General features: G+C 38.2%; 1 protein-coding gene across 4 annotated transcripts in view; it reads right to left on the bottom strand.

Moving 5' to 3' along the window:
• LOC141805082 (ras-specific guanine nucleotide-releasing factor RalGPS1) overlaps positions 1 to 17,318 on the bottom strand; it is a 75,173-nt gene that overhangs the window by 49,170 nt on the left and 8,685 nt on the right. For all 4 annotated transcript variants that reach the window (XR_012599686.1, XR_012599685.1, XM_074689794.1 and 1 more), the window contains exons 2-8: positions 12,791 to 12,921; positions 10,383 to 10,487; positions 9,815 to 9,865; positions 9,106 to 9,189; positions 8,697 to 8,786; positions 5,997 to 6,089; positions 2,234 to 2,360 (exon numbers count right to left, since the gene is read on the bottom strand). Coding sequence is in view for 2 of the 4 variants with exons in the window: in XM_074689794.1 (XP_074545895.1) it covers positions 2,234 to 2,360; positions 5,997 to 6,089; positions 8,697 to 8,786; positions 9,106 to 9,189; positions 9,815 to 9,865; positions 10,383 to 10,487; positions 12,791 to 12,847 (607 nt within the window). In the remaining 2 variants the exon portion in view is untranslated. The remainder of the gene's footprint in view (positions 1 to 2,233; positions 2,361 to 5,996; positions 6,090 to 8,696; positions 8,787 to 9,105; positions 9,190 to 9,814; positions 9,866 to 10,382; positions 10,488 to 12,790; positions 12,922 to 17,318) is intronic.

A 17,318-nucleotide genomic window follows, 5' to 3' on the forward strand; every position in this document is an offset into this window, starting at 1 on the left:
GCTTTATGAAGTCTTGAGATTTTAATCTACTGTGTTCAATTCAAGTCTTCGGTAACGTGTGAGGAAGTTTCTCTGAGCAAGCTGAAATCCAAACAATCTGTATTTAACTTGTAGACAGAAGCACTCAGGAATATATGTTAATAAGCATGAAATCGTGTGGCTCAAAAAGCAGGTTACACTTCTCAGTGCTACTTTCCTTGTCACAGATTATTAGGAACATAAAAATACACTTAGCTCATGATGGTAATATATCTCAGATGTGTGTTTACAAAACATTTTTATCACAACTTTCAGAGAGAAACAGGTGATGTCTCATGAAAGTCATTTTTTTAAATATTTGACAGAACAAAAACATTTTGATAAACAAATAAAAAAGCACCTCTGAAATTTTCAGAACACCAACATGGCATTGGTTTATTCATTGCTTTTTATGGTAAACAAACTCAAAGTTTTGGCACAAAGAGGAGCATTCATTACTGTTGTCACCTACTTAACCTGGTCACTGAGAAGTTCATTTTAATGCTGATGTACTGATGTATCAGCTGACCCTTAGATAAACACCCTGTTCTACCCCTGATGTCGGTAGTCAACGTGTACCTGTTGTTTTCAATCAATGTTAAGTTGACAGGCTGCTGACTCAGCGAGATGGGATTTGTTGGGTTGAATGAGTCACAAACGGGACAGAACTGTGGGCAATCTATGTCTATCTTGGAGCTGTGAGCGAGATCCCAGACAGTTTGTGGGAAACATCCCAGAGACATTTCAAGAAGAGGAACAGGCAACATTTTAAAGAGATCAAATCGCAAGGCTCATTGGAATCGCAGGCTCAAGGAATAACATAAAGGTAACATGTTTTTTTCAAACATTCATATTATTCAAATATAATATGACCTGATTTTCACAAGCCAAGCATCTCTTCTCTTTGTGATTTTGGAGGCATTCGTGTTACCTTCTGACTTCACTACCACACCCTGGACAGAGTGGATGCTCAACCTAAAATCTCCCCTTCCTTACACCATGTCACCTCCAAGGGGTAGTGGCTGAAGAAATGTGAGGATATACAACAAAAGAAGACCAAAGCAGACAGCGCCACCTGTAGTTTCAAAAAAGAATATTCCAAAAACTTTTTGTCTAACTGATCTGAATCATCTCTTATTTGCATAGAGGTTTTGATACAATTGTAAAGTATCGTTAGAGAGAATTTGTGTGAACCCTTGGTGAACATGTTTTCTATCACTGTCTTGCAGGAATCACGCAGAGGAACAAAATATTATATGTTGCAATGCCAAAGCTTGCTGTGTTAAACTGTATTGTTCTATACAGTGTAGTGTTATGTTGTATTGTGTCTTGTCATGTCAGATTCTAGTTATTTCCATATATCTTTTTGTGTCACACACTGCCATATCGTGTCTTGTTTGTTTGGTATACTTATATCATAACATGGGGTATGTAGCAGCATGAAGTCATGCCATGCTGTGTAGTAATGGACTGCACTACATTTTATCTTGTTACCTTCACCAAGGAGGTTATGTTTTTGGGAGAGTTTGTCTGTTTGTCTGTGATCAACATAACTCAAAAACTAACGAGCAGATCTTGATGAAATTTTCAGGAAATGTTAAAAATGGGATAAGGAAGAAGTGATTAAATTTTGGAGGTGATCTGGATCCAGGACCTTTTTAAAGGATTCTTTATCATTGTGAGATGGGGGCCGTTTTCACCATATGTGTATATAACTCCACCATAAATGTTTGGATTGCTTTGCAAAACAATACAAGACAAGGTCACCATAATTTCTGACAGTTGTAAAAGTACGATCCAGATCCTGACAATATTCTGGAGACTTAGATCCAGAATATGAAATATGTACAGGGTCATCATAATTTTGAACTGTCAGGTAACAAATTATCGTACAAACCTGCAACTAACACCAAATTGTAGCAGACAGTCTGCTGAAAGGGAGTATAACATTTAAGTAGGACTTAAGTGTTGCGTCACAATCACAATATGGTTGGCGGAGGTCTGTGCTCTCTGAGTGGTTTTGTAGTTATTTCATGTTTTGCTGTTTCGTAACTTATCATTTTGTGTCATGTCATATCCCAGTGTGTCATGTTGTATCGTGTCCTAATGTATTGTAACATATCATGTCGTATAGTGTCATGACATGCCATGATGTATCATGATATGTCATTGCCCTTCAATCATAAAAAGCACAGAGCACAGATGGAGGACTCACCAAGGTAGGGGATGCAGGGCACCATCTTCAGGGAGCGGATGTACTCTCTCATGCGGGTGTAGTTCTCTTCTTTAGACGTCAGATAGTTCAACTTTTCAAATGTGGCTTTGTCTTTCCGACTGATCAGCTGCAAAAACAGAGAAGAAGAAATGACACATCTTTGATTCTCCTGAGTGGAAATACGCAGGTTTTACATAATCACAAGTCACTTGAATATAATCAAGGTGAGTCTTTGTTCCAGAAGTCGTTAGAGGATAATTAATGATGGAATATATTTAACTTATCTCAAAGTTATTTTTCCTCTTTAGAGTATCCAACTCATCAGGATCTGTTAATGCTCTTGGAGAAAGAGTGGATTTGCACTTCATCACTCTGAGTGAGTAAGACAAGTTTGGAAGAGTCTGTTTCACGTTTTTGCCAAAGTGGAAGCCAGTGCTCCTGACCAAGGGTAGAGGAAGAGGGTAAAAAGATATTTTGATGGTGTTAGTTTCTATAAACTGTACAAACTAAGGAACAGAGAAGGTGCAGGTGTTAAAATCCAACCTGTTTCCAAAAGTAAACAGAAATTTAAAAACTGTTTTATGGTTTGGCCTGACACAACCGCTCTCAGTGAGCCACTGAAGTCAACAGTTCATGGTTAAAGATGAGCAGCATCGTGACTCTGCAGAGGAAAGCAGAGGAAGACGGGCTGAACAATAACCTGTGTATAGTAGTATTGTTGTATGAACAGTCTTTAAGTACTACAAAAAATGAGCTTAAGACTGTGTCCTGCAGATCACAGTGAGCTTTTCCAGGTCATTATAGAGTAAAGAGCCTGATCCAGCTGCTGAACACATGGACGACTCCTCTCACTCTCAAAATCAGTCCTTGCAGATACTTTCATCAGACGCACAGTCTCACTAGCTTCAAGTTTTCCTCCACAATAATTTTACTGATCCAATAACATGAAGTTAAGAGGGATAAAATCCAGTACAATCTCTGCTCCTCCAGTTTTTCTCTGCATGACAACACAATGCTTGCTAGTCTAACAGAAGTGTCAGAAATGAAAATACAGTACGTATTGGATATTTTACCTTTTAAATCTTTTTACAATGGAAACACAAATAAGAGTGTTTGCACTGATTTCACGATTTGGGGAGTTGCCCAGCCACATTGGAGGTACACAAATGTTAAAATTGAATGGATGGGGATAGAAATGCACTGTAAAATATTTTTTTCTAAGATGTCTAATCTGCTAACAAATGTGGAAAAAAGCACAGAGCACACTGAAACCTATGTGAAGGACTCAACCAGCAAGAAAAGGGGGATATTTTGAAAAATGACGCCTAATAGGTGAAAGAGACGCATACGAGGAGTTAGCATCTTCATCATCATATACCCAAAGGTATGAAAACAAGGTTGTGAGGAAGGGGATCAAATTAAACAAGGTTCTCGTCAGAGGCACTTAAAAAAGAACTCTGAAAGACACTAAGTTTTACGATGTATTAGCACAAATTACCTCACAATCAAAGTTATTTTCTATCACAGGGGTGGCCAACCTGTGGCACGTGAGCCACATTTGGCTGTTTGCCTTTACATGTATGGCTCCTCTGTCCATTCATAAAAAATCAGTTCATTGTTATGAGCAGTGGTGTGCAGATTGATATAATACATTGAAAATCGATACTTGTGTGATAAGATCGATACCCAAGTTTCAGTTTCTTTTCCCTGCATGCCACTCTGCCCCTCTCTCTTCCCTCCTGCTCGTATGTAAGGGGCCATTGCACAACAATGTTTTTTGGATGAAATGCAAAAGTTTTCAGCTTCTGGTTTACACTGAAACAGTGTTTTAACCAACCTAAAACACAAACTTTGCGAGTGGATTTCCTCTGAAACGCTGCAGCCATTTAAACGGCAAGCTGGCGTTTTCAGGTACCCATAAAAATACCTAATTCGGTACCCATCCCTGATCATGTGTATGATGTGGCTCATAGTCGTAACACTACAACTTGTGTGGCTCTTGGTCTCTGATTGGTTGGCCACCCCTGTTCTATCACAACATATTTACTTTCACTAAAATGTGATTTTAAGATACTATGGACAGAGACTATGACCTACCCAACAAGAAATGCTGTGAACAGACTCAAACTTAGTACAGATAATTGAGTTGGAAATCCTGGTGGGGCTAAGCTAGCCCCAACTTCCTCCATTCTTCTGATAATTGTTTGCACTCCTCATCTTGGTATGCATTACATTTTGGAACTTGTGTTAGTGTTTTTTTTTTTCTCAGTCCGACTGATTAGTGCAGCCAAAAAGTCTAAAATGAACCTTGTCTGATGTCTTGGGTTATCTATGATCAGATCAGATGCTAGTGATTTGAGCCAAATCATGCGTGTTTACTCTGACTGTTGAACACAAGTGTTACTGTCATAAGCATGTACTCAGAGAAGGTTTTGTTACGTCTAAATATCAAAAATGAATAAAAAATATAATGTACAAGCACAACAGATTAGCATTAAAAGATGCTCTTTACTTACAGTTAAACTATTGTTAACAGAGATGATGGAAACACTTCATTTGGCGAGAATTAGATTCACACTTGAAGATAAACTTGATAGATTTGAAAAAGTGTGGCAACCTTTAATCTCCTTTTTGCAGAGCTGAATAAGGAAATCTTGTTTATGAAAATGGAAGATGGCATTACTAATAAAGATAAGCCTGTTGAATGACAGTAACAAAGCTATCAAACTAACTCTTTCATTTGGAGAACTCAGACCTGTAGAAACTATTGTTATTTGAAAAAGAAACATTTATCTAAAAGCTCTGTAGAGATCTTGAGTTATTCTTTGAATAAATATATTGAAGCGAAAAGATTTTCTTCTGCAAACACAGAGCTCATGTGCCCTGGAAGGAACATCAGATTGTGTGTTAAAACATTCATGATACTGTCAATATTTTGAGTGAATAATAAAAATCCACCAGCCTCAGATGGGTTTCCAGGAAATTTCCCCTCACACTCTCATAAATTCTATGTTCTATGGACCAAATAATCATTAACAGAGAAAACACGGTGAAGAGAAAATGCTTCCTGGTTTCAGCTCTGGTTGGGCTCGGATCATTAGCTACAGCTGATCAGTTTAATGCTTCTGGATCAGGACCTACAGTAGCTGGTGAAAAATGAGATGTAAAGTCTCTGTGTGGAAACTGAAAATGATTTCCAAATATAATCAGAGCTTTTTAAAAACCCTCCAGCTCTTCACTGATACAGTACATTTCCATCTGTTTGGCTTAATAAAGTAAAATCAGTAGGATCCCTGCTGCTAAACACACTGAGTGGTTCTCCATGCGCCCTGGCTCTGATGGGTCCACTAAGATCCAGAACTGTAAAAGCAGGGTTCGTGGTGAATAGGAAAACAGTTTGTACTTTGACAGTTTGTAAAGGTCTCACAGCTCACTAACAAACTGTCTGTGACATGAAGATTATCATTAATGCTCCGGTAGCTTCACTTTATCACAAACACCACCTGCTTTCTCAGTCTACTCTGACTCGTGTTGATCTGAACTGTCCGAGAAAATCTGGATCCGTAACGGAAACCACTCAGATCCCTCTCATATTATATAACATTATATACTACCTGTTGCTCCTGCCTGGAAACTTTCAAACAGAATTACTGGTTTAGAATAACTCCACTCATGAGGCCGTCTGTGACTGAACAGAGCGGAAACGTTCAGCTTGTTTAAATCAGGTGATCTTAGCACCGTGGTTCTTGTGTCAGAAACTTACCGCCCAGGTTTTACTGAGTCTGAAGATGGGAGCGCTCTGCAGGGCAGAAACCACAGACACCAGGGAGTGCAGGTTGTTCAGCTCCAATAGTTTCTGCAAACAAACAAACATACAAAAACAATGACGTATCGACTATGTGTGTGTTAACACGACTATCTTCTCTTTGTGTAAATTAGGGCTTTCAGCATCAACGTGTTAATTACAGTGTAATCAAAGCCAGAACTATCAGGTTACTATTTTAATCCTGTGCCTTTTTGTCCCTTTCTGAACAGTATAGTCAAGACTTCCTGCTTCCTGCTGCCACTATGTTCGAAAAATAACAACACTGCTTTTCAGAAAGACACTTAACATTTTACATTTGCCGAAAAACTCAGCAGAGACATGAGAAATGATGTACACACTTGATGAATGAGCACATACTGATTGGACATTTACAACATGCACTCTTTAATATTTCTTATAGAGGGTGTATTAATCTCACCCACATTTTAAACATGGATTTAAAGTAACAACACTGGATGTCCATACTAAAGGAAATCTTGCTGAAATGACAAGGTCACATTAAAATCTCCTAGCTGGTCCATGACACATTGGAGGGGTGGGCCTCTAACACAAAAGTCTACCCATAGTTTTGTCCCTGACAGGCCTCTTGAGGGCTAGCCAATCAGAAGGGAGGGGGTTTGTGAAGCAGGGAGCTTTAAAACGACAGCAGTTTAAATGTGTTTTCAGACACAGACTGAAATAAGGTTTTCCTAAAACAACTGTGTTTTAGGAATTCTTTTTTTGAGTGTAGATCACGTAAAGCTGTAACGGGATACCAGAGAGATAGTATTAATCATAAAAATAATAAAAGACCCTCTCTTTAATGTGTAACGGTGTTATTATCTTATTAAACTCGGTATTTTGCAGAATAATCACTCTGAAGCTGTCTCCCCTTGAGCCATGGCTCCAGACCACACTAGTGTAGCAGTGTTGCATTTATTTCAACAGTTCTTTAAGGCAAGATCATAAAGTGCATTATTACATTCGTTTGCATCCCAAACCTACATACTGCTAAAAACTTCTTTACTTTGACAAAATGGACTTAAATACTTTTTGAAGTACAGAATTACAGAGCTCTGTACGGAAAAACAGAACGTTTAAGAATGTTTTTCAGCCTGAATACTCATGATCATTTTGTTTCTAATTGTTTAAAGTTTAATATCTCATGTCTGTGATCAGTGTTAGGACAGACAATATCCCACTTAAGAGGGTTTCCTTGTGGATAAAAATATCTGGAATGATTAATAAAAACATCATACTGTATCAGTAATACAGTCAGAAGTAAACAGCCTCACTACCTCTGTTACATCCTGTTTAACCCTGCTATAACATTCAGAACTGTTCTGTTCCCCAAAACATTGACCAAGAGCCCCCATTGGCTTCTTAATGTCATGTGTTCATTTTTGTAAGTGAAGGTTAGGGACTTTTTTAAATGAGAACTCTGACTTTACCAACAGTGAGATATAAACAGAAACCTATGAAAACAGTCACAGAGACATGCAGAGTACATTATGCACAGGTTGAGGCTTATAACCATCCTCAGTACGTAGCATTAATGTCATTGTAACTGGGTTCAGTCCCACTTTCACTGGTTTATGCTACATTAACTTTCAATTATTTCCCTATTATCTCCTTTTAGAGCCTCAGCCCAGACCTTTAGTGAACGTCTCATTACAGTCAGCCATAAATCTGAGTCCTTTACAGCAGAGGGACTCTCAGCGGTGACACACTCTGGCTTTCTTACAGTTAGAGTCAGTTTAACATGTCTCAGTACTTTCTGATGATATTATATAAATCCTTTTCCAGTTTTCCAAGAACATCATGTCAGGTCTCCAGGTTTCCTCTCCCTCCCACACCCCGACCCCAGATTTTAACCACCACAGCCACTGTTCCCTGATCCACCACAGGAAGAGTGAGTGCATCACCACCACCATCATCATCATCATCATCCTCTGAGTCTGTGCCTCTCTCCCTGCAGCGTAACACAGCGTAATAAAGAGGCCGACAGCCGACAGAGTTTATTAGCTCCTGTGTTCAGTTAGTTTGACGAGCTGCTGGCAGAGACACATTCAAACAAACACAGAAACACTGTGTGTGTGTGTGTGTGTGTGTGTGTGTGTGTGTGTGTGTGTGTGTGTGTGTGTGTGTGTGTGTGTGTGTGTGTGTGTGTGTGTGTGTGTGTGTGTGTGCATGTGTGTATAGCAGCAGTGGATCCAGCTGCTGTCTGACAGTCACTGATACAAACTGCAAACACACACATGCACACTGCACACTGCACACACAGATCAACAGCACACATGCAGTAAACACAGATCCTCTGCACACACACACTGAACACACTCAGATCCATTTGAACAGATCCACTACACACTCACAGATCAAAGTCTGTTGATGGACTTTTACAGCTTACAGCTTTTTAAAACACTACACTGATGTTTAATCTGGGTAATGACAAATCATCATCATAGGGTGTTAATCTCTACGAACATGTTTCAGCTTAAGGACAGTTCAGGATCAGATTAGCGCTCTGGCAGTCAGTCTGTGAGATCCAGAGAGCATCACACATGTTTGAAAGAACAATTCCATGAAGCAGAGATGAGAGATAAAACACAATTACCCACAAAGTAAATAAAACCCCTTTTAATAGTTTGAACTCACCTTGGCTATTTTGACAAAGTGCCCAAGTATCTCTGCTCTGATTTTCAGCGTCTGAGCCGTTAAGATTTCTCTCACCAGCCAAAAGCTCACCTGAAACATCAAAACAATAACACACATTTACCTACAAACACAGATCTGAGAGTGTGTCAATCACATGGACACTGAGTTCTACCTGTGAAGATCCTTACGGTCTGAATTTATTTTTAAGAGACTGATTCATTGAAAAGTGAAGCAGCAAAGGACTTAACAAGAATTTATTTGAGACAGTAGATTAGTAGAGTGGATGATTTTCTACAATGGTTCCTGGTCAGGTAAAAACAGTGCACTATTTCTCTCACCTGAACCAAAAGAGTTCAAGTCACACGGCTGATTACAGATGAATATATGCATAAAAACATGAGGGCTGTACCTGGTTGAACCTGCGTGTGAAGGCGACCACGTTTGGGGCCAAACTGTGTTTCTCCTTCCCATTCCATCCACAGCTAGCCAGCTCCTAAATATCATTAAATACACAGTATCCAGCAGAATTAATGATATATGAAAACAACACTCTCATCCGTTTGGTAGTGAATGCGTCCTGTTATAGATCTAAACCTGGGACGGACCATCAAAATCACATACTGTGTTTATAAATCAGTAATGAGAAAAAAAACATTTAGAAAATCAGGGATAAGAAGTTAAAGTCTGTGCAGTTTCAGCAATGATTGCTGACATTTGGACACATTTAAGACTTGAAATGAGTCATACACGTTGTGCCTGTGAGGCTGCATCATGAGTTAGTCTCTAAAGTCTCTGATTGTCCTCCCTGAGCTCAGTATGATGAAAGGAAACCCTAGAGGGAGGATTCAGAGGACGGCTCAAACACTGAGGCTGATTGGAGGTCAGCTGAGTGGCTGCAGCTGTGAGGGACATCACGGCAGCTCTCCAAATATTTCGAAGATCAACAAGACCAAATTATGCCTAAAGGAGGAAGAGAGCTCTAAAGAGTCCTTTCAACATGCTCATGGTTTATTCGGGGCATGTTATAGATCTACAAATAACCTGTTAGTTCAAACCATTAGTGATCATTACAGAAACCCTGGAGTGTGTGTGTGTGTGAGCATGTGTATGTGTCTCACCTCTGGCTGTATGGCTTTAAACACTGGGGCATCCATCAGAGTGATCTGACTCTGAAATTGTTGGAAAAACAAAGGATTGTTATTTCTCAGTTTGCAGGAGGCGAAATGCAACAGCACACATGCAGGTAAGCTGATGATCGAACGTGCACTGAGGCTTAGACCTCATAGTGAGGAGGCTGCACCCTGAGTGGCCTGGGATTTGGTGGCTCACTCAAGAACACCACAGAGAGTGAACCAGCACTTTTGGCTGTCACAGATCTGAGTGATGTTTCTTCTCCTTACAGAGGAGATATCAGATTGATAAAGAAGAGACACTACACCTGATCCTTAATAAGAGGCTCAGATAGATACTTCTGCTTGAAAGATACATAAATATGATGAGCTGCTGTTGGTCTGATGCTGCAGCTCATGTGAGGTCTCCATCTCCCAACTGAAACAACAATCTGATAGTCCTGCTCAGGTCTGAAACATTTTGACTTTGTTGTGATCGTCAAGCTCTAAACTACACTGTATCAGCTCTGATTGGTGTATTTCTCTCCCTGTGAAATCAGATCTGAATCGTACTCACAGCAAACTCCTCTGGTGTCACCTTCAGTACATCAAAGATGACAGCATCGTAGCTCTTTGCGTAGTCGACACATGGTCCATCCAGAGAGTCGGAGCTGCTGCTCGCCTGAAATGATACACAGAAAATAAGATTAATCTAGCTGATAAATATAGTACATAAAAGCTGTGGAGAGAGGTTCATTATCAGAATGTGCATTGTTTTAATTCAAGGGGGGGAGTCACAGCTTTAGTCCATCTGGAGACTCCTTTAACCTCTTCATTCATCACACTGAAGAGTGTCTTCAGCCTGCTTACAAAACGCCCGTATGAGGCTCACATCAGTGACCGACCAATGGTGAAGGAGCATGCTTCATTTCAAACTAAAGTTTGTTTAACTGCATTAATATGCCTGCCCATACATGTGCATCCCCTAGGGGTGGTGAGAGTAATATGACCAGTAAATTACCATCAAAGTCAGTGCTAGATATCATTTTAAATGTACAACAATTCACTGCACCATTTTCTTTTCCTATAGATAAAAAACCAGTATATCTGTCCCCTACTCTTTATGCAGTATATCTCTTATACAGCTATGAGGTTATTAAAAAAAAATCATATTTCGAGATTTTTTGCCCCCAATTTTTTAAAGTAACATTTTTGGGGCTTTTTTTGTTTTAATTTGCAAATATAGGTTAAAAAAGGTCAGTTTATGCCTCGGTTAATTAATCTCAGTGTAATCCAAGCTTTTATGATGAGTTATTAAACTTTCTCTTCTTTAAGAATTTAGCGATTACTCTCCAGATGCTGCTTGTTAAATGTTGATTTTTTCAGTAAAATTAAATTTCATGAGATACTCTTTACATCTGATCCATATATTTTAACAGACAGGAAACTAGGGATGGGTACCTTTCACATTTGAAACGATACAGTACCAATACTGGGTACCTAGCAATCGGTACCGGTACTCAACGGTACCAGGTTTTGGGACTTTTTTGTGATTATGTGGTAAAAAATACCAATTTGTTTAATAATATATTTTTTTCAATTAACACATCTATTCTTCAATATATTACCTTGCAATGCTGTGTTCATGTCTGGTATGAAAATCATCTATTTTTCCACTCTCTCACAGTCAAAAGGATGCATTTAGGTACCTAAACATGGTTCCTTTTGATTTAACCTGAACAATACCTGGTACTTTGGACAGAATTCGATCGGGACCTACAAAAGTACCTAATTCAGTACCCATCTCTAGGGGAAACCAAGAAATAGTTAGTCCTGCTGAATAACAGTCAGTGGATTCTCAGTTGTTCAGGGAGCGGACAGGTGGAAGTGACGTGTAAAAGACGCACCAATCAGCTTTCGTACAGAACGAAGAGGAGGACTGTGATCCAGTAACCATGGGTGTAAATAACAGCAGAGTGTTATTGATAATGGCATAATTCTTTGTGGGTGTTTGTTGAGTAAATAGACAGAAACATTTGTTAGTTTGGGGTAAACATGATGTGATTCAGTGAGAATTCAAAGAAAAAGAAACTCCACGTGGCTTCACCAATAAGAATTCATTTAACCGGTGCACTGCAGCAGCAGACTTCCAGAATAAAATCCACTTACATAATATGATTGTGTGGTTATTATAATGAATCCTAAATAAAAAACAGATGTTAAGTTTGGGGCACGTTACCCTCTGTGGATGAGGACAATCTGGCATGAAAAGCTTGTATGTTTCCTGTTTACTTAAACTGATTTCATCTGCTCTGAATGTTCACCTCTCCTCCTCCTCCTCCTCGGGTCACAAAGGATCAGCTTGGCATTTTAATCGACCAAACCACATGAAAAGACTCCAAACAAAAAAAAGCTGGAGAAAAGAACAACATGTTTACATGAAGACACGTGTATGAGTCATTTTTAGAAACTCTGCAAATATTCAGTGTTTAAGGGAAAATAAACAAGGATCTCTGCCTATTTTTTACTGAATATGTCGTATAATCTAATTTGTTTGGTAATTTCTTTACAATAAAAAGTTACAGCATAGAGATATAAGAATAAATATAATGCATCATCATCATCATCCTGTGCATTCAAAAAAAATTACGCCACCTTATCATCATCTGAAAGGGTAACACATTTGCAACATGGTACAATGTTGTGATAATTCAGTGATAAAGTCAGATCCTATAATCACTGTGTTAATGGTCTGATCTTGTTTTAATTTTAAAGACTCACAGAAATACACCTCTCATCTGGAATGATATCAAGGAGGTTTCCATGCTGTGTGTAGATCTGCTGCTTTCTGAAATTAACATCTGGAGTTTTTTTCTTTGTTGTTTGTTTTCTTTCTAAAACAACAGCATTGATAAAATAACACGTCAACCCTGCAGGACGGACATTAGCCCACCTTTGCTATAAAGAAAACAGTGTGTGTGTTACCTCTGAAGTGATGGAGTTGATGCTGGTGCCATCTGAGAGGCCGTTCCTGCGATACATGCTCACAGAGGGACCGGAGGGCGGGGGCAACAGAGGCCTTCAAGGGGGGGGCACACATAACCTCTCATCCATGCCTGAAAACAGAAAACGCAGGTCAGGCTGTGACTTCTTTGACTATTTTCCATATTTAGATTAATCCTCCATGAAGATCATGTTTTATAATCGAGCAGCAGAGTACCATCATTGGGATATAAACATCATCACAACATCTCAAAATAACCAAACAGTAAATAAAGCCATTTCATGTACTTGTTTCAAACATTTACACCCAGCATAAAAACATTTTAACTGCAGCAACCACTGCTATTTTTTTTTACTTTTTGCCAACATTTCTGTTCTAAAATTTAAAGTACTTCATCAGTATGTGTGAGGATTTTTCATCTTTTTAGTTTGATATTGATGCACAAGAAAAAAATGATCAAATAATATAAAAAGACACATTAAAACTAAATGATTCACAACACAGCATGTGAAATGAGTTTCCTTCAGGTACAAGACCAGATCACAGCCGAGTTCACTGAGCAGCAACACACAGATGTGACCACTAGATGGCAGCAAACACAAACAGAATTCTTTTGCATGCAGCAGGAGAGGATAATTACCAATCATGTCTACATCTATAAAACTCAGCATCCCATAATGCACTGAGGCTGCTAAAAGCTAACACAAGTTAAAGAGACATTGAAGTGAAACAGGTTAGAAATACAACAAATTAAAAACACGAGAATTATAATCTCAGAAAAACTGCCTCTGAAACTTGATGTTTTCATTCATTTTGAGTGATGTGGGGTTTTTAAAACTATTTTCATGTTTACTTTTAACACAAAGTAAGGGATTTTCATCTTTTTAGTACAAGATTTTGTATATAGTCATTCCAAATAGGGCTGAACCATTAATCAATTTTAAACCATCATCGTAATGTAATAGAATGCAGTTTTCAAATCACAAAGGCTGCAATTAGAGAAAAAAAAGTTTCATGTACACAGACCTGGAGGGGATATAGTAACTTGTACTTGTTCTCCCTTGAAACCAGCAAAAGTCAAAAAGCTGTTTTTTCTGGCAAAAAAACCCTGTGGGCTACAAAGATCCATCCAGTCGACCGTAGAGCCTTACCCCTCTGTCACTTTTTTCTGTGTAGTTTGTTACTCTTACTGACAACTGGGGGTCAGTAAAATTTCACAAAGTTCCTTTTTCTTTTTCAATTAAGAAATGCAAAAAAAGACTTGTTAAAATGCTAACAGTATCTTTTGTTGGTTAGTCATACGATAAAATGACTTAAAACTTGTGTTAAGTGAACAATGCAGAAGATAAACCCCCCCAATTATCGCATGTTAAATCGCAATCGCAATATTGGTCTAAAAAAATTGCAATTAGATTATTTTCCAAAATCGTTCAGCCCTAATACTAAATTCAATTTATAAGTAGAGATTTCATCCATTACATGTGGTAACTTTTCACAACATAAAGTAATCTCAGACAGTTTCTAGTTACTTTTTGCAGGCAAATATTAACCTATAATGTGATGTCAATTAAATTAAAAAAAAAGATAACCACTAAAACAAACACATATTTCATTGGATTTTTCTCTTATGTCAAAAAGTCAACAAATTTGTTTTTGCTGTGATTTTATTTTGTGTTTTATACCTCCACCATTACAGAAACATGTTAGCCTTGTTTTAGCCTACACACCACAAAAGACATTTTTATATTATATGGTTACCACATTTTTAGGTTCAGCAACCAAAAGCTGATTTCTTAAAGCCATCTAGGAAGTCAGTGCTACGGCGCCACTTTGGCGTGCTTCATTAGGCTTTGGCCTTCAAAGCAGACGACCTGGGTTTGACTTCAACCTGCAGCCTTTTAGCGGTCACCCCCTCTTTCACTACCATTTCCTGTCCTGCTACTCTTTCCTGACCTCCCAATAAAAAAAATAAATAAATAAACGTAATATCTTAAAAGTCAGCGCTGAGCTGGACTCCTCATTTATCTGTGAATAAAATCAAAGATAAGCAGCAGGAGTGGGTCTGTTGTGGGGGGTTGATCTACCATATATAGTGATGTTTAATATTCATAAGTTTATTTTGCACACAGCTCCAACCTGCACAGACTAAAAATGGAGGAACATGAAATGTTGTTGCATCACTCTCAGATTACTCCCCTCCTCCTCTCTGCTTACATCGTCATAATTAAACTAGCTCCTCACTGAACAAACACTTTTTATGGGGGGGTGTCCCTGAGAGGTTTGCAGAAAGGGGTCAGGGATAAATTATCTGTGAGGCAGCAGGGTAATCAAATTTTAAGGAGCCATCTTGCAGGCTTGGGGTGGAGAGGAGGAGAGGGGGTGCTACCAGCTAACTGGGACTAAACAGTATCACTATCCTAGCTACTCTTTTCAGTCTGTGGACATAAACTGATTTAATGTGAAGCCTGGCAAAAACACACATTTCTTTCTGTCACCAAGCTTTTTTTGTGTTTCATTACTTTGTTCATTTTTCTGCTTCTTTCTGTTTGTGTGTTTTCATTGTGTGTGTTCCATGTGAGCTGCATGTGTGTATGAAAGGTGTTGTATAATTAAAGCTGAGCTGAGTTCACTCATGTCGTTTACAAATTAAAGAGGCTCAGAAACTGGGTTACACAGCAATATCTGACAGCAGCACTCTGTGTCTTCACTTTGACTCATTTAAAGATGTGCATAATCTAACCGGTAGCCGACATACTAAGGATGACCTGATATCTGACAACGAGTAAATCCTAATCCCAATTTATAGTGTAGATAACAGAGCCATATACTTTTTTAATCTTGTCATTGTCATTGTTGATTGGTTTTGTTCATTAAACCTACAAAAGTAAGCTAATTCACTAACACACGTCTTCGGCTTAGCCAATTAAAATAAGTCGAGCTAGAATTGATTTATTAGCTTCACTTAACTTAAATAACTTTAACACCTAATCACAGGGGTATGCAAATTTGTCACTCTCTTCATAACTGTACTGACAAATACCTCACCCCAGCAAGTTGTATCCAGTAAATAGTTGTCATTGCGATCCAATCTACATTTAATTCCAAAACAGACACACACTTCACTAAAAGTCATTTATGCAGTGTACATGAGACTCCAGGCCAGTAGGTGGCGAGGCAGTCCAACTGAAACAGATCCTCCTCATAACATCTTAAAAGAACAACAAAAAAGGGTTTTTCTTCTAGTCAGGGTCTAAATGTTATTTCGTTGCTCTGAAACATGTGCAGTGACAAATAAAGCTATCATCATCATCATCATCATCATCATCATCATCATCATCATCATGCTATTACTTGTTCATAAGCCAACCCTCACTCACATCACAACACTCACAGCAGCAGGGGACAAAATATAGAGAGACACAGTATTCGTCAATAAAAAAAGGAACTCAAAAGTTGGTTGAGTTATTGAATGACTGAGGTAAAGTAAGGATGTTGATTTTAAGATGATAGAGATGCAGCGAGGACATCAAACAGCTGTTACTGAAATGAAATATGGAGTCACAGAGTGTAATGTCTTAAGATGCTAGAGGTGTGAAAAAATACTGATACAGCAACATATTGCAATACCTGACCTCTAATACATTATCAATATTTCAACTATTAATATTGATATTTCTGTCACAATAAAAATTCATATTTTGCTTGGAAGTAAAATACAACGTATGTACCTCCACTGCAGTAGATGGTGCCAAAGAGCTACTGAGGTACTCCCCAGTATGTTGCCCATAGACTGTAAAATAAATGTAATCTCAAAGTATCTTTAAAATATTTTATTTCTAAACTTGATGTTTTGGGCTTTGATGCCATAGACACCAATGTTTACTCTCTTTTCTGGGTCAGCTGAAATCATATAAAGTTTAAGTTTTGGAGTATAGTAGACTGCTAAAGTCAGACTCATAGTCACTATTATACAATATCAAATTCTTATGAGAAACATTGGTTACACCAATTAACATTTATCAGTTACACCATTTTTTTGTATTAACATTAACATTAATTATCCAATAATTTCTTTGCAACATCAGTTCAATAGTTTAAGCGGCAAACCTGACACACTTTTGTTTTCAAGTTAAATGTATGTACGTAACACTGCAATTAGCTTTCAGAATTTCAAAAACAGTAAAATATAAAAGTTGTCTTCAATCAAATAGTCTTTTTAATTTTGGGTAATATTGTGTTATTTACACAAACGATACTTTTTTTTCTTAGCTAACTGCGTAGGACATCCCAATATATCACAATATGGTAATGCATCCTGATACTGTCCTTTTGTGACCCAAGTATTGTGATGCGTATCTTATCATAAGGCTCTTACCAGCACTCACCCCTAGAAGATCCACAGTACAAAAAAATAGTGAAAAATGATTGAGTGTGTGAGTGTGTTACTGAAAAAATGTGTGGTTTTGGTGTAAAGAGTGACCCCTGACCAAACAACAGTTAAAAGATGAG

Source organism: Halichoeres trimaculatus, unplaced genomic scaffold (assembly GCF_033239565.1).
Source record: "Halichoeres trimaculatus isolate MK-OKI-2021-1 unplaced genomic scaffold, fHalTri1.1 fHalTri1_scaffold_16, whole genome shotgun sequence".
Lineage (NCBI taxonomy): Eukaryota > Metazoa > Chordata > Actinopteri > Labriformes > Labridae > Halichoeres > Halichoeres trimaculatus.